This window comes from Hoplias malabaricus, chromosome 15 (genome assembly GCF_029633855.1).
Source record: "Hoplias malabaricus isolate fHopMal1 chromosome 15, fHopMal1.hap1, whole genome shotgun sequence".
NCBI lineage: Eukaryota > Metazoa > Chordata > Actinopteri > Characiformes > Erythrinidae > Hoplias > Hoplias malabaricus.
Window position 1 is genome coordinate 24,151,051 of NC_089814.1, and position 22,599 is coordinate 24,173,649.

The 22,599-nt window shown below is 41.0% G+C and overlaps 1 protein-coding gene across 3 annotated transcripts; it reads left to right on the forward strand.

The window, feature by feature from the left end:
- The first annotated feature begins 122 nt into the window (after positions 1-122).
- On the forward strand, positions 123-19,734 carry ark2n (arkadia (rnf111) N-terminal like PKA signaling regulator 2n). Of its 3 annotated transcripts, XM_066645622.1 has the most exons (5): positions 123-291; positions 3,219-4,018; positions 11,808-11,885; positions 12,195-12,279; positions 13,068-19,734. In XM_066645622.1, the coding sequence occupies exons 2-5, from the start codon at positions 3,292-3,294 to the stop codon at positions 13,231-13,233; spliced, it is 1,056 nt and encodes a 351-aa protein (XP_066501719.1). In that variant the 5' UTR covers positions 123-291; positions 3,219-3,291; the 3' UTR covers positions 13,234-19,734. The 3 variants fall into 3 exon arrangements, with proteins under 3 accessions (XP_066501719.1, XP_066501720.1, XP_066501718.1); XM_066645623.1 differs by lacking the exon at positions 11,808-11,885; XM_066645621.1 differs by lacking the exons at positions 11,808-11,885; positions 12,195-12,279; positions 13,068-19,734 and adding an exon at positions 8,095-11,177.
- Positions 19,735-22,599: the final 2,865 nt, after the last annotated feature.

Sequence of the window (22,599 nt, forward strand, 5' to 3'; positions counted from 1 at the left end):
TATAGACGCGTAAATGGTAGGTGTGTTCGTCCAGTGCTTAGCCTAGAGCTGCACTGTTTCGAGGGCTGTGTAAAACTCTTCCAGGCCGAGAGGTGGCGTGTTGTAGCGCTGAGAGTCGGGGACAGTGCACCGCTAGTTAGCGCTGGGTGTCTGTGGTTCTCTCTGAGCGGCAGCGCAACGCTAACCCTTCCCGCTTTAGCTCGTCGTGAAACGGTTGGGCGCCTCCTGTGACCAGACCGCACGCTTTACGATGCTGAGAAGAACTCGTACAGGAGGACGACTTTAATCCAGGTGTGCTGCACTTTATCATTCCTCGGGGAATGTCGCAGGTTTCGCCTGTTAGCCTAGCGCGCGTGCTAACGACAGCCCGGATACCTTACACTCCGAATTTAAAGCGTCTTTTATAATTTAATTTATTTTTTAATTGCAGGGAGCTCAAACTCAGTTTTTGACCTCCTTAAGTGGTTGAAGAGCTTTAAATATTGCTTGTGTTTAGTCGCATGCTGTGTTCTTAGCTGCTGTATGCTAAGCTGGAGTTAGTTTCCTAGTCGACCGTTTCGTCCCACCTTAAGAGGCGCAGCAGTTGTATGCGGTTTAAGGTGGAATGGAAAATTCGAAAAAGTCTCAATTTCTAGGACCTATGAGAGAAACTACGAGTTGTTCATGTCGTACGCGGATAGTTTAAACTCAGTATTTGGGTTAAAGTTAAGATCAATGTATTCGTTTATTTATTTAACTCCATGTTTCTCAGTATTGGAGCTGGGGTGTCCTACAAAGCGGGATTTCTCAATTAACCAGATAATTTATGACACGAGTGTGATACCCCTCAGCTCATTTCCTGCTGGACAGACTTGAATTATCTGGTTAATTGAGAAATTATGGTTTGTAGGACACCTCAGCAACAGACAGATTAATCTGAAATCCTGTTTACAGAAATGTTAACCTTTTTAAAGCTGCACTATTAAGCTTGGGGAATTGGCGACCTCTCTGGTAGAGATTTCTTTATTAAAACATTTATGTTTCTTGAAACATTTCCTATGATCCTTCAGAACGAAGGGCACTGGCCTTTTCCTCATACCATAAAAGGGTAGATAATAGATTTACGTTCACACAGAGAAAATCTACTGTCACTTAAATGTCATTCAGAAACTGCTGTGTTCATTGAATCAAAGTTTTGAAAAATTAATGAACAGTCAGTACACGCAGTGATTGGGATTGTTACAGGAAAAGGTCCTGTGTATCGAGAGAAGTGTGGAACTGGGAGGATGCAGGCCACTGTTAGTGTCTTAACAGCTAACTTAAAATTAAGTATTCCAAGTATTGGAATACACACAGCTCCAGGGACCTGGAGGTTGTGGGTTCAATTCCCGCTCCGGGTGACTGTCTGTGAGGAGTTGGTGTGTTCTCCCCGTGTCCGCGTGGGTTTCCTCCGGGTGCTCCGGTTTCCTCCCACAGTCCAAAAACACACATTGCAGGTGGATTGGCAACTCCAAAGTGTCCGTAGGTGTGAATGTGTGTGTGTCTGTGTTGCCCTGTGAAGGACTGGCGTCCCCTCCAGGGTGTATTCCCGCCTTGCGCCCAATGATTCCAGGTAGGCTCTGGACCCCCCGCAACCCTAAATTGGATAAGCGGTTACAGATAATGGATGGATGGAAGTATTGGAATACCAAGTATACCAAAACCAAGTATTTCTCTGTTCATTAAGAGAAAAGAATCAAATGATAGATGGAGTCACTTTGTAGCATATCAAATAAGTGGGGGATTTAAACATAAAATAAATGGGTATAAATGATGTATGTATGATTTTCAATAGGATCCATAAAAAAAAAATAATTAAATAGAAGTAGACACCAAGATATATCCACATTTATCTCTCTCTATATGTTTGTTTGTTTTTGTTTTATGCAAAGGCTGTAGCTGCTGAACTGCAGTTTTCATGTTGTTAGAGGACTTTAAAAAACATAGCATCAAGACATTCTGCAGGATTTACTTCTGCAGTGTGCAGACAACTTGAAATGTCTCAGGTCTGCATCTAAAATAGAATATCTAAAATCCATATGCAGTGGCTAATGCAGCGTTTCCTGAGATTAATGCTGCTCTGTGTTCCCTGGCACTGCACAGCTGTTATGGAACTGAAGCGCCGGACTATGCAGTGAAAATGAATTACAATATTGGAGTTGGAGCTTGTCAAAAAAATTAGCGTTGTGCATTAGAGCTTGATGTACCTCTCATAGCAACTGCACCAGTGTAAACAGACACACCTCTATTTTGACTATGCCTCATTTAACTTGAAATATCACATGCTTACACACTCAGCTTTACTGGCTCTCCTATGGACAATTTTTGTCTCTAATTAAAGTCAAATTGAAATGAGAATGATGGCTCATAGCTCAGCATGTTTACTTTTTGTTTAACATTAAAAGGGACGTTAGTGATGGATTGGAGCCCTGTCTGTGGTGTGTTTCTGCCTTAAGCCCAGTGATTCAGAATAGGCTCTGGACCTGCCACCAATCTGAACTTCATAAGTGGTTACAGACAGTGAATGAATAAAAGAGACATGTTCTCCCAAATAATGAAATATCCGTAACCTGCTGTGGTCAAAATACACTGCACAAGGATTTCTTCACATTTAGGTCAATGTGTTGTGACAGTGTTTAGATTTCCCTGGATTGATAATATTTTTTTTAAACCTCTCAGTTTTAAGGCTCATTTATACTCCCTTATGTACGTAAATGTCCATTTGAAAGTTATTACTGTCACTGCCCACTTTTTTTTATATAAACGTGGGCTTGACTGTTAAACAGTACATCCTTCAGAGGCCAGTTAAGAGTCAAACTCTTCTGACAACAACAAACATAGTGAGGGTGAAGCAGGTGGTGATAATGTAATTTGACTTACTACCATAAAGAGGAAAGATTAAGCGGTATAAACCGTGGTTTTCCATTAAACTCTTTGCGATGTGCAGACGAATAATTATTTTGACTTGTTTTACCAGAAGTCATGTTTTGATTGAAATATCAGCTACACTGCCCCATGGTTTCTGGTGTTGAAAGATGAAAATACGGCAACGTTAGGACAGAACGACCCATGCGTATACGTATCTGTATTTAAATCTGAGCGTAAATGAGCCTTAGTGTCAGCTCAAAACTGTAGTATCCATTGTTCTCGTGTCTTTATTTCTCTATGTATTTTCTTGATGTATTCACATTGGCTTGCAGGTTCCCTACACCCCTTGCTCTCCTAGCAGCCACTGCTTCTAAGACGTTGCCCCCTTGGCCCCGCCCTCAAGAGATGGCTGATGCCCAGAAGGACACTGAGCTCCCGGAATGCCCCACAGAGGGCGGGGCCACAGTAGAGGAACAGGACATGCCCCTGAGGACTGAAACCTCTCCCACCAGCTCTCCCACATGCGAAGAGCCAGTCAGTGGTTTAAGTCCGGCTAGGCCGCCACCGCCTGGCCTGCTGTCCATGCCCTGCCTGCTGAAGGAGCTGCGTAGAGACTCCTCACCCGAGCAGCCCCTAGAAACTGTCCCTACATCTTCCACCAACTCCAAGGCCACCAGTCAGCTCTGCCTACCAGAGGACAGCGACTCATCCGTGTGCCTGCGCTCACCCTCGTCGTCTGGGCACCTGGGCGACTCTGACACGATCTCATCTGCTGAGGAAGCAGCTGAGCCGAGCTCTGAGCCACCCGCTGCGATGGGCAGAAAACCGCCGAGGCGCTCTCGCTCCGAGAGCGACGCCCCTGGCATCGTCATGGCGGCCAAGAAGAACCGCTGTCAAGAAAAGCAGGTAAACGGACGTGGCCGGGGGCACGTGCGTGGCCCGCGCAGCCAGAGGCAGAAAGAGCGCATGCGCATGCTGCGACAGAAACGTGAGGCGGCTGCACGCCGCAAACCAGACCTGCTTCAGGACAGCAGCACCAGCGACAGTGACATCACAGCACACTCGTCCTCATCTTCGTCATCATCAGCCTCTTCCGACAATGAGGGAGGAGCAATCAACTCACACCCACCAGGTAACGCAAGTGCAAAATGGCTACTGCACTACACACTCTGTGAGGGGTACGTTTTTGTGTAGAAGTCTTAGGCCACCTGGCACCGGAGGGTCTGGTCTTGCCTTAATTTTTTTTCTTTGTCCTGGCATTATTTTATATTGTTAGCTGCCTGCAGTAGTCTTTTTTGGCTTCCTTCTTTAGACTAAAAAGATCAGTTCTGAACAAAATCTAAGCTTCAATCTAAGCTTGCACTGACCTCTGGTGTAGGATTGTCATCTTCTATAAATTAAAAGGTATTTTGCCCTTAAATTTATCTTAGGTGAACTAGGCATATTTGCTGAAGTGCCTGCCTGTGTTCATCTATGTTGTAGTTCACCTACCTTGCTGCCAGAGGTCACCCAATATGAATCCAAATTAGTGCATTAGACAAGGCGACACCCAGCGGCCAACCGGGTGAATCACAACACAACAATGCTCTGTCCGAGAGTGCTGTTTTCTAAACATTGTGTTGAAAATGAGGCTGAAATAATTATTTATAATCTTTTATTTATTTATTTTGAGTAATTTAGTTTATTTAGTTAGAAAAGTTAGGAATAAAACCGCTTAATGGGCCTTTCAATTTTAGGACTAATCATGTAGTTAAATTTGAACATATTTCTTTTAATAACAAATACAATGTGTAATCTAAAATGTGTAGAATTTATTCATTTCAATTAAAACAAGACTAAGACTCTTGCACGGTATTGAATAGTGCTAGGTGCTAGCTAATGTTTGGGTCAGTTTAAGAAAACGCAAAGCTAACTGGGGCTCTTCCTTCACCTGAATCCCTGTTTCTTTTTAACTAGTGGATCCAGCTTCATAACGAACCCCATGAACTCAATGCAGGCTGACAAATACAGATTGAATTTGCTATTCACACTGAAGCCTACTAGTGGTGTCTAGAGAGTTTGATGCATGTTGACTGAATGACCTTAATACACACACACACACAAACAAACACACAAAACTCCACTCTCTTGCATATAAAAACCAACAGATATATTCTAAGAATGTACAACCACATGGACACTGATCACCCATAACATTATGACCACCTCTTTGTTTCTACACTCACTGTTCATTCTCTCAACTCCACTGTCCACAGGAGCATTTTGTAGTTCTGCAATTACAGACTGGAATTTGTCTATTACTCTGCATACTGTTTGCCCCCCTTTTCACATTGTTCATCAATAGTCAGGACCACCACAGAGCAGATATGATTTGGGTGACCAACCATTCTCAGCGCTACCCTGACGTGGTGGTGTGTTAGTTTTTGTGCTGGAAAGAGTGGATCAGAGACAGCAGTGCTGCTGGAGTTTTTAAAGCCTTCAGTGTCACTGCTGGGCTGAGTATAGTCCACCAAAAACAAAAAAAACAAGTATCCAGCCAACAGCATCCTGCGGGCGGTATACTGTGTCTTCAAAGAGGATGAGCAACACCCAATGTGCAGCTACAGATTAGCTACTGTTATTGACTTTACAATGTGGACCAATGAAGTTGGATTGTCTAACAGAGTGAACACAGTGTTTAAAATCTCCAGCGGCACTGCTGTGTCTGATCTACTCATAAAAAGCATAATACAAGGTGCTGGTCATAATGTTACAGTTGTTCTGTGTATTATAGATTTGAGCAATATTGATTATACTCTGATGGCAAGTAAACATTCTTAAAAAAATGAATCGGGATTTAACCACACAGATAAAAACAGATAAAACCAAAAAGCAATGGACAGGCAATGTTGAATATCATCTGCTCCATAAACAACTCAGAGAGAAATGGAGGCCCCTGCTGCAAGGAGAGATTTCTACTTGTTTTTCCACTACATTTTTGAAAGCAATTTTGGTGTGTATTTTTGTAAATGGTGTATAAGCTGCTTTAAGAAACATCCTGATGCATGTGGACAAGGCCTGAGAAATGTATGTGCGCTTGATGTTAGAAGTGGTGCAAAATCAGAGTGGTTTGCTTTATCCCATGTTATCTGAGTTGGTCAGACAAAAAAAAAAAAAAAACAACTGACTGGTGGCCTTTTTTGTTGGTGGGCTCCAGATCCACACATTAGGAAGCACTTGCACTAGATAATGGTTTTTGTCATTATATATCTACTGTTAAAATATGATTCAGTACCTGTACTGGTCTAAGGATTTTTTATAGGTGTGAGAAGTGCATGTGGCCTGAGTGTTTATGAACAGCCTGTACAGTTACACAAACATGGACACAGCCTCATTTGTTTGACAAAATCTGCACGTTACCTTTCAGTCACAAAATCTTGAGACCCTCGATATGCAGGTTGTGCCTGTGTCACTTAAAGGATATGGGTTTTCAACAAGCATTTATTCTGGTTGTTGAAAGCTGCTTTTTCTTTTAGTGATGTAACGGATCACATGACTCACGGTTCAAATTGGAGCCCAGTTTGAGTCACAGATTTTTTTCAAAAAACAAAAAAGAAAGAAAAGATGTAGACAAATGTAATATAGTAATTTTAGCTTTCAGTTTGAAAGAACTGTCACACTGCTTTATTTGCATTAGTTTCTTGTTATTAAGAAAAACTCAAGTGTTAATTAAGACCAGCCTCCCAGTGGCTGCAGCGCCACACGTAACGTGTTGTGTCAGGGAAAACATGGCACAGTGAAACAACCACAGTGTAGTGCCCAGTTTCACTCCCAGAGCAGCCACAAAACCAGGCGAGGAGAAGTCCAACAAGATGTCTCATACAAAAAAAGAACGCATTCTAGCCATAATTACGAACTTGCCACCCGTTCCACCTTAAATGTTGTAGTGCTCCCTTCCAACATAAATGGTGCTATAATTATATTCTCATGCTTTTTTTCTTCCACCTCAAACAGGTTCTTTCGACTTTAAACAGAGCTCTGTGCCGTTCTGCCTTCATCACTAAAATTAATGTCACATTTGAACACATTCTCCTTTGTGCTCTAGAAGCTGTTTGAAATAAACACACCTCTTAAAAATGAACATAAGTTTTGTCTGTGCAACAAATATTTCACATAATTGAGGGTTATAAATATATAATTGCTGATTACCTTGTAAAGAGAACGTGAAATTTTCTTCAAAGTCATATGACATTTACAGCTTTACATAAGGCAAACGGATAAAAACAACAGGACTGACTCACACAGATATAACTCTGCTCTCCGCAGTCACATCGGTGGTTGCTTTCTGTCTCTTCTTAAGTTATAACACTTTTATTCATATGCTCCATTCATATGACACACTGCTGTTCGCTCTATGTTTTCACTCCAACCCTGTGTTGGGATTTAGGCGTTTCTTTGAAGGTAACATCAGCAGTAAAAGTACTCCACACTGTTGTGGTTAAGCTTTGGCAAAAATACACAATTTACTTGCATCCTGAACCGTGGGTGGCGATCTGTACGATCATCCGTGGTCCGTTACACCACTATTTTCTTTCCGTCAGCTCTTTTCTTTCTCTACGGAAGTATGTCCTTGTCCAGCAGCATGTCAAAGGCCCTGCTGAAACTATATTAATGCTGCTGGTTTTTACATAACACAGTACAAGGACATTTGGGTCCTGTGAATCCCAATTTTATTCTCCATCTGTGGGGCCAGAAAGACATCAGAGAGGCTCCTCTGTTGTAGATGAATCATAGAAGCCTTTTGAGCACCAGTGGCTTTAGAACAGCATTCTGAGCTCCGAGAAACTCTCAGCCCTGGATGCTGGTTTCTCCTCCTCCTAAACTGATGAGCTTGCAAAACTTTTTGTTTTGGGTCGGAGCAGTGTAGACAAAGATCTCTTGCTGCAGTAAACAGTATTCATTTCTAAGAAACATTATTGAATCGATAATTTAGCATTTATGATTTTTTGCTTAATTCGAAGGTCTGAAGAATGTAATTTCCAGTTAGATCACCAGGGCCAGTCATGTTCATGTAATTGCACCTTGATACCCAGAATACACCTGTGCGAGCTGCATGACCCGTCTATAGCTCGTTAGCATGTCCGCCGTAAATTCCGCCGTTCTCTTTCGTTTTTGTGACCTGTGTGTGTCTGACGTGTATCTTCTCGGCGCCTGCCGTCTGTCTTTAAGCTGGTCGCCGTGGAAACGACGCTGTCTCCGGACTACTGGAGGGGGGCATTGCTGGAGGCAGCTTGGGCGGAGTCCTGGAGGAAGCCCTGACGCGATTGGCCGCCATGCAGAGGCAGACGGAGGAGCGTTTCCGCGTATGGATGGAACGGCTGAGCCGGCTGCACTCCGACGACGATGACGAGAACGAGCCGCAGTCCGGTGCTGATCCAGGGGGGAGGAGCCACAATAGCTCCTTCCTGCCCTCCTCGGAGTCACAGGAGACACTGGCCGCCTATCAGATCGCCCGGCTGAACAACGCCCAGCCCCTCGCAGCCCAGAGCCCCGCCCTTAACGGCCTTCTGGATGCCCCTGACCCAAACCTGCTGAATGTGTGAAGAGGGGTGTGGCTGCAGAAGAGGAAGAGGGAAAATAAAATCAGATCTTCATAGAAACCCATGCTAGAGACTATAGCATGCTCCTCCATTTCTATCTTCCTCCTCTATCTCTACTGTCTCTCTCCCCCAGTGCTATCTAACCACCTTCAATATAATTTTTTTCCCATCTCTCTGCTTTTTCATTTCACCGTCTCTTCTAGCTACCTTATGTCTCTCTACAATTTCTTTTTATCCACCCTCTCACTATTTACTTTCTTTTCTCTCCCTATCCCTCTTTCCATGTTCCTTTTTATGTCTCATCTCTTGTGCACACTTTCTCTCATGCTTTCTATCCACACTGTGTCCCCTTCCTTCATTCTCTCTCTCTTGCTCTTTCTTGTGTGTTTTCCTTCTTTCTCTAAACCCCCACCTTCATATTGTCTTTCTCCATGTCTTCAATCACACAATTGCCCCCTACACCTCCTCTCAGGGGTGCTCCTCACAGTGTGTTTGCCTTGAGGAACTCTTTGGATTCTCTCCACACCAGCTCTGGTGTCGGATCAGACAGATCAGACCCCACCAGCTCCATGGACACTCGGACAGTAGACTCGGGTTACTGCCCACAGCCCTGCACTTCATGCTGGAATGGACATTTTGAAGTGTCAGAAAGTTCGACCAAAGAACTCTGTGTTGTGGTTTGTTTGGGTTTGAGTTTAGTTTTGTTTAGGGGAGGGTGTGTGTTTATTTTAAAAATTTTTTTGGTTGATAGTTTTATTTTTTAATTGCAGCCCATTGCATGAGATGAGCTGAGAATATATGACGCAATAGTGCATGAATAGCAACACTGTGGTGTTACTACTAACATAACTTACCTACTGTTTAAGCTAATTACCCACATATGTTTAAGCTAACGTCACACACATACGTATGCACATACAAACACTAGCATCTTTGGCTATGTTCACACAGCAGATATAACGGACCCAAATCCGATGGTTCTGTTTGGCTGGTCACACTTTATTTATAATGTGACCTGTAACAGACATTAGTCTGAACAGACCACGCTCTTAAACACCAGTGCTTCAGACTCACTGCCCAGAGGGGACAGTCCATCCGTTCCATCCAAAGGACTTTCGTTTTTAAAATGAAGGAATGGAAATGAAGTGGACAGGAATTTGAATGATTTAGTGCTTTATTTTTTTTTAATGAGTTACTGTGTGAAAAATGGAGAAAAAAATAAACACGTAGTAGAAAATTAAAACATTAACGGATTCCAAACATCAGAAATTTTGTCTTTAGATTAACTGGTTTGGGATCTTGTGCAAACAATAGAACCGAAGAATCTTTTTGTTTCTGTGATCTGCATTCGAGCAGCACTTACAAAGACATGAAAAATCAAATTTGAAAATTGAAAAAGTGGATAAAGAATGGGAAACTAGTTTTTTTTATGTTAAAATTGCATAACGTATTTATTACTTAAAAATGCTTAATACCAGTTTCTGCAAGTACTTTTTTGTTTAAATAAATAATGTGAGGCAGACTTAAGTTTAATTTAATTAAGTAATTTGATTCCCAAAATTTTCCCTGATTTTCATCCTGATTCCATTCCCTAAATACCTCAAAGTTAAACAAAAATCATATGTGGTATACAGAAACGGTTCATTCCTTGCTGCTGTCGTCCAGCTTCTATTTGGGAAAGTCTGGAATTTTGGAGTTGCAATGATGTGAATCAGATTTGAATCGGGATTAATAGGTGCTGGTGAAAGTGGCCCATATCCGAACTGAGCAAGAGAGCTTCAGTGTGGATGTTGGATATTCAAACAGCCTCAATAACACAAACAACAAATCTGTGACAGAATTGGATCGGGTTTGGGTGTTTTTCCGGTTGTGTGAACATAACCAAAATGATTGTGAGACACACACACACACATATACAGCCTGCTAGCAAATAGAAAAATCTAAATACACTGGATGTGTTTTCGTTTGGGTTTTTACCCGTTCGGTTGCGCTGAGCATTTCTTAATACACACAAACAAATAGGAGGGCATTAAAGAGAAGCTGAGGTCACCACACACACACACACTTAACGGCAGGGGTGAAAGAAGGTTTACAATGGGCTGATTTCCATCTAAAAGGAGCTGTGCTTCCATACAGAGTGTGTTGAACGTTGATGAATGAGTGAATCACAAGATGAAAACAATTTCTTACTACTTGATTATTTTCTTAGTGTTAGCATCCATTTTATGCCATGTTTGAGTGCCTGATTAAAATGAAAATGGGAGATGTCATCTGCATCTTTGATCATGTCTTCTATGGCTGTCATGTCCTCGGTCAGTTCTTCAGAGTGTAATTGTGTTGTCACTTTCTCCCCATCACTTAAAACAGTGTTTTATCTAATACAACGGCTGGGCTTATAAGAATTTAGTCTTGTTAAAGCATGTTGAGCAATTTGGAATGAAATGATGGAAGCCTTGATCAGTGGGTTTTATTCCACCTTCATAAGGCTGTGTGCGGTCTGCCCTTGAGTCTGTGGGCCTCTGAAGATCACAACACTGGTGCAGCCCTGTTTCCGACCACAGTGTTTCCCTCTGATTTTTCTCTTCATCACTCTGAACCTTTTTTTTTATTGTTGTCATCATCATTTATCAGATTTTTTTGAAGTAGCTGTCACCACAAGCAAACTCCCCACAAAATTAGAGTCTATTGGATTAGGTGTGTGTGCAATCAAAGAGGTGGTGGATCTAGGATTTCATAATATTACAAATATTAGTTTCATTATTTATCTTTGAAAGTGTCCACTCAGGCCTGGATATTTTTGCATTTCTAGTGTCCAACATGGACACCATGGCCAAGGTAAATGGGGAATGTAGGGTATGTCAACCTCTGCTAGAGAGATCAGACAAGCATCACTGAATGAAAATGTAATTAAAAACAAATTAGCAAATAATTTAAAGCTGTGAACAGCAGCATAGGCTTTAGTTGTTGTTTCTCATTATGACTTGGGCTATAGTGATACAAGACTGTTTGTTTTACTTCAGTTCGCCACGTACAAATACTTCACGTATTTCTGTCATTGTAGACAATGAAAGGTAAGTTTGACTCCTGTGTTCAACTCTAAGTTTTAAGTAACACTGATGTTTGCACAAGGAAAGAACAGCTTAATAAAGCTACTATGTCAGCAATACAAAGCACAATAGCCCACACTTTTGGAGAGTTTTCTAAAGTCAGAAATAGTGCCCCTTTGGGTTTCTAACCATGAGTGATTGAGTTGGTCGGCTCTATGAGGAGCTTTGCATCTAAACATTTAACTAGTGGTAGATATTAATCAAAAACAGTGAAATGTATGTGTGTGTGTTGCAGTGGGGCCTGCAGTCATTGGGCACTATGACATCTCAGACACACATTCTGAGCAGGAACAGCAGCCTCATGCTCTCTCAGGTCAGTTAAAGACCATAAAAGACCAAATGCTGTGGTGACAAGGACCCACAGTTTTTCTTAACTCTGAACACTCGGAGCCAAAAAATAAATCTTCTTACGGTACCTCAGGGGCCTAAGAATTATTTGAGCTGTTGATAATATTAAGAAAAATGCTGACAGAAGTGTATTCTTTTCAGTTTTCACAATGGATTTGTATCAAATCTTTATCACCAGACTTTGAGTTTACCACATCCATTCCTGTTCAGAAGGAGAAGTAGTGATGTTTCAGAATGAGTTTGTGACTTCAATTTTCTTGTGGTTTTGCTGCAGGTCCTGCGGCAGCTGAGCCTCCTCGGGTGAGTCTGGCGTCTTCCGACAGTGAGGTAGAGATTGTCGGCGTGCAGGAGAATGCCAGGTTGAGTGCAGTGATTTTATTTTGTTGTTTGAAATATGAAATGATATTGAAAATGAACTTGCGTAAAAACAAGTGCACACAGATTTCCTGACTGTTCTAATTTTCATATGATCCTTCTTTGTTGGAGTTCTCCAATTGAATTCTCATCTTGTTTAAATGCATGTAAACACACATCTGGGTACATGGCGCTTCAATCCAAAAATTGTTGTAATTATTTTTTACATGCACATTGCTATAAGAACATGCTGCAATTACTTCATGTTCTGTATAAACATGTTACAGTGTGCTTTTATTTATTATGACTGACTCCTCTAAAGACTCCCCTTAAATCCAGAGGGTGCAGAAACAGCCTCTAATCCACTACAATAAAACATTTTAAATGCATTTCAAACCCCATTTCTAGAAAAGGACTCTATGTGAAACTCAAATAAAACAATACAATGCTGTACCAAATATTTAATCGCTAATTTAATTAACAAATAACTGTTAAAAATGTGTAATGCTTCTCAAATCTGGTGTCTGTGAATACAGTTTTATACACACACACACACACACACACAATCTCTGGGTCCCTGGAACTGTGTGACTGCAACACTACCTGCTATGCCACCGTGCCACCATACTCTAACTTAAATAACTCAAGTAACATTCTTGGGAACTTACATAGTTACAAGTCAAATGATTCAGTTTCTCTCATGCTAATATATGATTCAGCATCATGTGTCATATAGGTTTTGTGTTCTATCGTGCCCTAATGCTTCTCATTCTTTGCCGGCTCTTTCCTCCAGTGCTGTGTGTAGGTTTCCCAGAGGTGGTGTTATCCAGTCGTTGTCGTCATGGAAACAAAGAGCCCCGCCCCCCTGGACCACAGTCTCTGCCCAGCCTGGCTGGGCCCCGCCCCCAGAAGTGGTGGATCTGACACTGGATGAAGACCGGCACAGATACCTTCTGTGATCTGTCTCTTACTCTCTATGCACTCATACACAAACTGTTGGCCCGAGTGTCTTAAAACATTTTGACGTTTGTCCCTGTCCTGGCTCATCTGGCTAGCAATGATTAATAAAATGACACTGTTTGCTGTTGTAGGAAGATATTTCAGAAGGCCAGGTCTTTGTCCACATTGAGCTCAGAGTGAGTAGTGCATGCTCTGTTGGAGTGGCCTTGATTTCCATGTGGAGGAGTTAGTAGTTACAACTCCAGTGGAAATATCTTTTCAGATTTAAGCCAGTCTTGTACCATTTTCTTGTAGCAAGTCAAAAACAGAACAGTGGTATTCTGTAGCATCTGGACAAGAGAAATATCTATTTAGCAAACCTTTGAGTGTGATTGTATGTCATTTATTTTTTATGGGATGCCCAATTTAGTTCGGCTTTGTCTGGTTCGGTAGTGGAATACCAGGGTAAATCTCAAATGTTTTGAGTAGTTTGGCCAACAAGAACACACACACAAACAACAGTCGTACATATTAAACAGTCACACATACATACACACACACCAGTACCTGCCGTTAGTCTCAGGTGTTCCTTCTCCGTACAGAGATGCTGTTTTGTGACAAACGTTTCGCTGTAAAGCTGCTTTAAAACTATTAGTGCAAAAAAAAAACAAAAAAAAACCACCGGTTTTACTCTGACCTTAGCAATAGCCCGACTGCTTTCGAGTGTGTGTTTTTGTGGGTGGGTAGGTGGGTACAGAGGTAAATTTGTGTTTTCCTTTTACATTTGCTTGTGTTTGTATTTGTTCAAATAAGTATGAATGAGTGAGCTGCTCATTATCAAACTGTTAAATGCTGCTGCATGGAGGAGAAGAGCTCTCAAGTGTGTTTCTCTCTGTATGTGTGTGTATGTGTGCACGCGCGCCTCTGTCCAAGCACTAGAGATTGTCTTCATTCACGCTCATGTTAAAATATTTTGTCTTGTCATACAAATGGGCCTTGATGCCAATGGAACTTGTTATCCAAAACAGCGAGACCTTATGCAATAACAGCATAAGTCTGTGTGATGTTTTTAACAGCAATCTGTTTCTAAGTAGGTATTTGTTAAGTATTTGATACTAGTTTAAAAATGGTAAGGATTTGAATCTGCATTATTTGCTTTAGCTCCATCCTGTTTTCTATTAGCCCACCTTCAGCTGCATTTATTTACCTTTAACACGTGTTTTCTTGCTGCTCTGGAACATGGATGGGTTATCAGGAAGAAATTAATCTTTTTTACTTTGGCATAAGCAACTGATTCATTTTGTTCCTGTTTTGTTAGAAGAGTTTAGGTCAGGTTGGAGGACATGCACTGCCTTAACAGGAATTCTCACATAGGTTAAGAGAAGCAGAAGTTGATTTTACTATTTCGTTGTTGTCTGTTGCATACAGTGCAGATTCATGCTGTGCATAGAAATGCAAAATACGCCCGGGATGATTTCAACTGAAACATCTGCAGAGAATCTTCATATAATCAATTATTGTCCATAATTTTGCTGGTAGTAGGTGTGTGAGTGTGTGAGTGTGTGTGTGTGTGTGTGTGTGTGTGTGTGTGTGTGTGTGTGTGTGTGTGTGTGAGAGAGAGAGAGAGAAAGGATGCAGAGTGGACAGTCTTGTACAAAAGTCAGAGACCACCTTTTGTTTCATTTTAAGTCTAAACGCCATGTTATTCATTATTTATTCAATTATTATAGAACATGTTTATTCAACAGACCTTAACATAGGAGTCTAAACAGAGCCACACAGCTGCAAGGTAGTATGTTGGATCCTTTCCTCAGTGAGGAATGTGTGTGAAATTGTCTTCAGGTGTGTGTGTGTGAAGTTGTTCCCACATGTGAGTTACTGGATGTGTATGATGTGTTACTGCCTTGTTCCCAACGGTTCAGAGTCAGCTTCAGACCCGCTGCGCCCCCATTTAGGGTGAAGAGGTTAGAGAAAATAAATGACTGAATGTTTCAAGTCAAATGCATTCACTGAGGTTTTGATAAAAGCTTCATATTCCACACGAATTGGAAATCCGGGCGCATGTCCAAGTGAAATAGGAAGATTAGATTGATGACATTTTGGGCTGGAACGTATGATACAATGTTATTTAACCATATTATATAGTGGCTGGTTTACCGAAAGAGAAAGACACTAAACTTTGATTACAAAGGGTCAAGGGTTTCATAAAGACCTATGGAAGCAAATCTGTCTCATTAGACTTTGAAATATTACCATCTTTGAATTTGTAGCACTGAAATTATGCATCTGAATTTAAGTCTTCAGATTTTCACCTCTGAATATTTTGTTATATAGTAGTCTGTTATAATGAGTCTTCAGTGAGCCTTTCAGATTTTTGAGACACTTTCAAAATAAAGAGATAATATCCACGGAAAGAAGCTAAACGTGTTGTTTTTCCACGGTATGGAAGTTGTGTTCGTATTTTGCCATCTAGCGGTGACAATGCAACTAGTGCAGCAGTTAAGGTGAAAGAGAAAATCCAAATGAATCGATTTCTTATCCTTTGTATCTCGGATGTGTGCTCTGAATTTTTTTAACTCGTATTTTGGCATCTGAATTTGGTCTATTGAATTTGAGCAACTTTGAAATATGTTTTTTGAAATTTTTTTATCTGAATTTATTAACCTTGAATCATAACAGTGAAAACGTGTTCTTGAAAATTCACGAGTTCTATTCGAGCAATTATATTCATATGCATAATATTCAGAGGTGGAAATCTGAAGTCTTAAATTAAAAAGCAACAAAATTCAGATGCATAAATTCAGTGCTACAAATTCAAAGGTGGTAATATTTCAAAGTCTGATGAGACAGATTTACTTCTATAAAGACCTCAGTATGATTCGGGACACAAAGCAAAACAATAGACAAGCTCCATTCTGATTTCTGCTTGATTTAAGTGCTGTTTTTTCTGATAGGGGTATTTTTATTTTTTTTTTATGTACGATTGTTCAGTCCCATTTTCTCAAAAATCTTCATCTTTATAACATTTACTTTTCTTTGTGCAAGAGGAGTGTCTTATATGTGATATGCTCAAAAATATCTCCTGAAAAAAATATTGTCCATTTGTTTTGGAAGTTGAGGTTGGGCTCTGACTTTTTCACTGCTTTGTACATTCTCAGAAAAACTGTTATGGTAAAAATGAAACGAAGAGTGTATTGCTGAAGTATTATGAATTATGGTGCTTTTCCACTGCATGTCTTCGGCTTGACTCTGCACGGCTCATGCACACTTTTCCACTAGCAGAGCTCCCCCCACTAGATGTAACCAGTGACGTTACAAAAACCCATTTCTAATGGGAACAGCAGGCTTTGAAAACCACAACAACGATGGTGGTAATGTTAAGTGCTATTTACTCATTGTGTATTCATATTTTGTTTTTGTTTTCTTGCACGGAACATGGCTCTGTGCCCCAGTTCTCACAGATCAGTTTTTCCTCTTCCAGCGTGCGGCTCTCGTGGGAGATTTTCTGCTGACCACCGATCCAAGGAGCATTTGAACCTCTTCAAAACATCACAGCATAATTTTACAAGCTGCCTTTGTGACTCTGTTAAAAACAAATGTGACCGCTGCTGTAACCTGAAAATTTTACAAGTGGCTAGTTTTTTTGCAGGAGGTTTTGTATTTCGTGGTGATTGATGAGTCTTTATGCCCAGTCAGATCTCTGCAAGATTTACACATCACATTTAGTACCTCCTCGACTCGCTTCGTACCAGGCACGGTACGACAGGGACTACAGAAGTGCCCGGTTCCAGGTATCAGGTACCAGATTTGGATAGTGGAAAAGCAAAAGATCTGAGCCGAGTTGAGTTGAGTAGGTTCCATGCAGTGGAAAAGTCCCATTAAACCCGGGAGCCTCAAACCAAGCTCCCCAGTAGTAGAGGACTGAGATTTTTTCCCATCGTCACAAAGATGTCATTTTGAATCTTGGCAATGCCACAACCAACCATCAATAACTGTGTTATCATTGATATTTTCCCAATACGTATTTCAATCAATCTGGCCCTAGAGTTTTAACCCTAGGTTGAACAATCTTTTTTTGCCCTGCTTTGTTTTCTCCACCTGGGACCTATTCAAGACACTTAAAGTAAAACCTTTCTGGCTTTGATCATCCTGGCTCTTGCAGATGTCCTTCTCTGAGTTTGTTTGAGGCTACCTGGCATGCTTGCTTTGTCTGTGATAAAGGGAAATGAACACAAGGTGGTCTTTGAGCAACAAGCAAACACATGTTTCTTTGCTTCGTGTAAACTGCCCACCCCTCTCTCTTGTCCACTCATTTTGGGGACAGTAGCTTAGACTTCTCTGAACAAAGATTAGCTACAGTGACCATCAGCATGCTGGAGAATGACAGTGTCCTAGTACTGCAGCAATGTACAGATTCCCAGGTTTTTTTTCCTTTCTGTATTCTTATGTTAAACCTACACTCACTGGCCATTTGTCAGCTACAGGGCACATCTATGGAGATTCTAATTTAACGAATATATAAATACATTTTTGTCCTTATGTGCATAATTAAACAAATATCTTTTTATGGATTTCTGTTTCTCCACACTTCTGCATTTCTGAGCCTATATTTTAACTGAGGCTACAATCCTAACCTCACTCTATAGCAGGACGAGTGGATAGCGTTTATTCTCTGTAGCAGTTTAATGGATTAATACAACCACTATGCTGCTGACACAGCACAGAGAGCATGTCAAAGCATGTTTCATGAGTTTAGGAAAACTCACTCAAGGTATAGATGCAGAAATGTAATAATACAGAAATAAATGTAGAAAAACAGAAATCAATACATTTAACGCCAATGCCTAAGTGTGTAGGCATACGTTTTCTCTGGTTTATTGACGTTCAGATGTTCTGCGACTTTTAAGGTGGATATATTTGAGGAAGAAAATTACTGTGTATGTGGCTGAAGTTTAACTTGTCTCTGTTTGTCTTGTCTCGTCACTGTATGACGCGGGTTGTTTCGTTTTTAGCACTTTCGATCTATGTTTATTTTCATCCAGTTAGCACACTCTTGAATTTTGGGTCAACTCCACCTTGAGTAATCCAAAATAAAAAGCAAAAAGTAAGTAAATATTACCCACCTATGGAGAAGGAATACAGCAATATGTCTTTTCTAAGAAGCCCCTGATGCCTTTTCTGTGGCATGAGCAGAGAGTGAGAAAACCTAGCAAAATGGGCCTAGACACTTTTTTTGAATAAGCCATTATTTGACTTAGACCAGTTTCAAGGACAAATGGACTGGAGTGCAGCAAATGAGGTGGAAATTCATAATTTTATTTAAATTTTTATTTTTTCCTTAAAATCGTGAACGTCTTATGTAATTATTGGTGACAAAAATGTATTTATTTATGTTATACATTATTAATTTGTGCAGATATTTATTTATGCTTATTTTTCATCCTCAATACACACCTGTCTGTGGCATTTCAGCTGCAGGAAAGTGGTGTATGTGTGGGTGGAAATAAATGCGGAGACTTATTGCATATTCATAGATCGCTGTGTGAAGAATGACGGCGCATTAATGTGAAGAATCGCTAGGGGAAGAGTCATTAGAGGACTTTTATATTGGAAATAACTTCTATATCTATATTTGTAACTTTGAATATACATGAGTGTTCAGGATATTAATCCATGACCAAATTTACTTTTTCCAAGAAATGGCTACCAACATTTAGAGAGACAGTGTAGCTGTGCCTTAGCCAGTGGCTGGTGAGTGTTGGTTAATGGAGTACTTAATAAACTGAGAGGTTTAGTGTACTAAAGATTACAGATTGCAGATTACAGTGGTCCTCATGATACTCTGGATGTTTTTTCACCTTGATGATGCTAGGTTGTGGTCAGGTGTTAAATTTGAGTGATGTCCTTTAAACATTAGAAACATACCCTGATGTAAAATGATGACAATCAGTGGATGTGCTCCAAGTTAGCTGGCTATTTAAGTAACCCTGCTTCATGGGACAGGCCCAAGTTGGACGCTGAAAATATTAGTCTATGTATTGATCAGAGAATGGTCTAAACTCAAAGACATGGTCCTTCTACATCTTCCATTACAGCTCCTTTTATTTCACAGTCACTGTGAAATTCAGGCATGGTCTGTGTAGGATACTGCTCTACCAAAAGCATTTCTGGTCATTTTAAGATTCAGTCTGATGGTTTATTTTCAGACCTTTTAAGTTGTTTTGTGTTTTTTGTTTTTAAAATGTCGCAGATGTCCATAAATAGCAATAAACATGAGGAGGGCAGTTGATTTGGTGGGGTGTCACCTTAGATAATGTTTTACCCAGGTTAGATTTGTTAGATTTGTGTTAGATTTTACCTGCGTTTAAAACACTCTCCCAATAAAAATATTGTTTTCTTCTTTTTTTTTTTGTCAATCTTGGCAGTATTTTAAATTAAAGGAAAATAAGTGTTAATACATTGTTTTTGCTTCTTCCTTTAAATAATGAGTATGTAGAATAAAAAAAATATTTTAAGATAAATAAAACCTATTTAAAGAGTAATGCATCCTTTGTGATTTCTTTTATTTATTTATTTATTTTTCAAATGACTGATTCAGCTTTGGGTCATTAACATGTACAGTTGCTTTTTTGTTTGTTTTTTTCCCAGAGGTTTCCCCAAAAGAAGTACACCCCAAAAAAAATTCCTCAACACTCCCACATACACCACCCCCACCACCTTCGTGGGAAAACAGCTCATAACCTCTGACCTCTGAGGCACTCAGGGGGCGGGGGGCAGGGGGCCAGGCAGCTGCTGTGAGAGGTCCATTAAGTCCTCAGGACAAAAAAAAACTTTACGTCCCCCCCATCACACACTTGCGCAACACTCTTCAGCTGTATGCTAATGTGAGTTGGTGCTTGGCCTTTTGTTGGTAAAGTGAGTCAAGTTTCCTCCCTTTGATTTTTGAGAGGAGAATTTCTGGAACTTCACTAGGTTTAAGATCTTTCACATCTATGTGGTGTCTCCCAAGCAAGGTATAAAAACCTCTAGGTTAAGGGTAAAGCTTAATCCTGTGGGGAGCTGTGTTCTAATGGTTAGAGAAGAGGGCTTAGGTCTCAAAGGTTGTTGGTTCGATTCCCTTAACTGGCAGGAAAATTGGGGACATTGGGAGTGAAGGAACAGCACGTACTTCCTCCTTCAACCCACAAACGCTCTCGGGGTGTGTTCACATCCCCTAGTGCACTTGGATATGTGTGTTCACTGTCACAGATGGGTTAAATGTGGAAGAAACATTTTGTAAATTGTACAATGACAAATAATTTCACATTAACATTAAACACATTCATTTAATAAAAAAACAAAAATATGTGTCTGCCACACAGCTCTGGGGTTTTAATGTCCTGGAAGTGTGGTGTGTTCCCCCTGTGTCTGTGTGGGTGCCCCCCACACCTTCCTCAGACACGTGTCTATAGGTGGAGTGGCTGTGTGACATTGTCCACAGGTGTGTGTGTGTGATGTCATGTGATGGACTGGTGCTCCATCCAGTGCCGTATTTCTTCCTGCCAGTATGCTTCAGACCCACTGCAACTCTGGTAAGGATGAAGTGCTTACAGATAATGAATACAGATTTTAATGAACAAATAATGAAGGAAATCTAATATTCTCAATGATGAAGTCAATGGGCCCAGTGCACCACCCAAACACTTCTCACAAACCCTCAACTGCCTGAAGAACAGCTGTCAGTCTTAGAAGGCCTGAGGTCTCTCCTCTCTCTCTCTCTCTAAAACCTGCATGAACATGGATTCCTGATCCTCCAGACAGAACAATGAATTAAGTCTATTGTGAAAAAACGCTGGGATGAGGAACAAACCATGGAAAAAGTGTCCTTTGTCTGCAGGGGCCTTTTACTTGGTTGTTTTCAGTAGTTTGTGTGACATTAACAAGACTGTAGATGGTGTAAAGAGTTTGATTGTAAAGACATTTTTAGACTCTAAATTCATCCACAGATAGTGCCCTCAGGGAAGACACCTAATCCCCAAACGGCTCCTCGGGCACCCAGGTTGTTGGCAGCCTGCTGCTTTAGTTGTGTGTGTGTTCACTGATCCTAGTATGTGTGAAAGATTGCTCACTAGTTTGTTTGTGTGTGCACTACCATGGATGGGGTACATGAAGAGTTAATTTGTGTAAGGGGATTAATAAAGGTAAGTCTTTTTCCGTCCAGGGTTACTGACGAAAACAATGAAGTTTCACATCTCCATCACAAATATAACTTGACAATTTAAAAAAAAATATCACTGATGTATGGTGCTGTACATAATGCAGATGCGCTCAAGTCTAGGACTGTTTTTTTTTCTTCACATACTGCATCATTGTGTTCCGTCTAAATATATTTCAGTATAAGTTTGTGTGTGTGTGTGGGGCGGGGGTCTTCACCATGTGTTGCGGCTGGCAGACGGAACAGAAGGAGCAGAGATAATCAGGGCTCAGACCTCGCTCTGTGTGTGTTAGAGAGCGAGAGGAGGGGGATGGGAGGATATGGACATATGGGGCTTGTGGTGGTCAATGAAGCCCCTTCCTGTCTCTTGAGTTCAACAGGCTCATACTGTAGAGGATAAAAACACATTTACATCACGGCTAAAGCACATTCCATGTGAAAATCAATACAGACACCAATACTCATCCACTTGTTGATTCTCTACTAATGGATAAGACGCAACAATGCTGCTGGAGTATTTAAACCTGTCAATGTCACTGCTGGATTGAGAGTAGGCCACAAGCGTATGGGGAGATAAAAACAACCAACCAGCACTGTTCTGTAACCACTGATTAAGGACTAGAGGATGAATAACAAACTGTGCAGTTACAGATGAGCTGCTGTCTCTGTCTTTAAGTCTACAAGGTGGACACCAAGGTTTAATCGAGTGGACAGTGAGTAAACACTGTTTAAAAAACTTAAACAACACTGCTGTGTCTGATCATGTCATACCAGTGTTACACACTGACACTACCACTACGTCAGTGTAACTGCAGCACAGATAATGATTCATGGCACAAAAAATAGCGGTTCTGGGGAGGGGGGGGGGGCTTGATTGTCATTTGAGCTGATAATTTGACAGTAGAAACAAGGAGGTTATTTTTCAGGTTATTAGTACTATTAGTTTTTATTCCGCTGGCCCGTGCGCATGCGCACTCTTGCAGTCGCGCTGACAACAAACCGTCTGCTAACTCACAAAAGAAACCGCAGCTCTCTGATTGGCTGTTGGCGCAGATGCGCTGCAGGGGAGGGATAATCACTCCTGATTGGTTGAGCCCCTCTACTGCGTCGCTCTGATTGGCTAGGATCCATGTCTGCGCTCCTATGATTGGTCGGTGGTGTGTTTGCGAGCTGTAACGGCTCCACGGGCAGC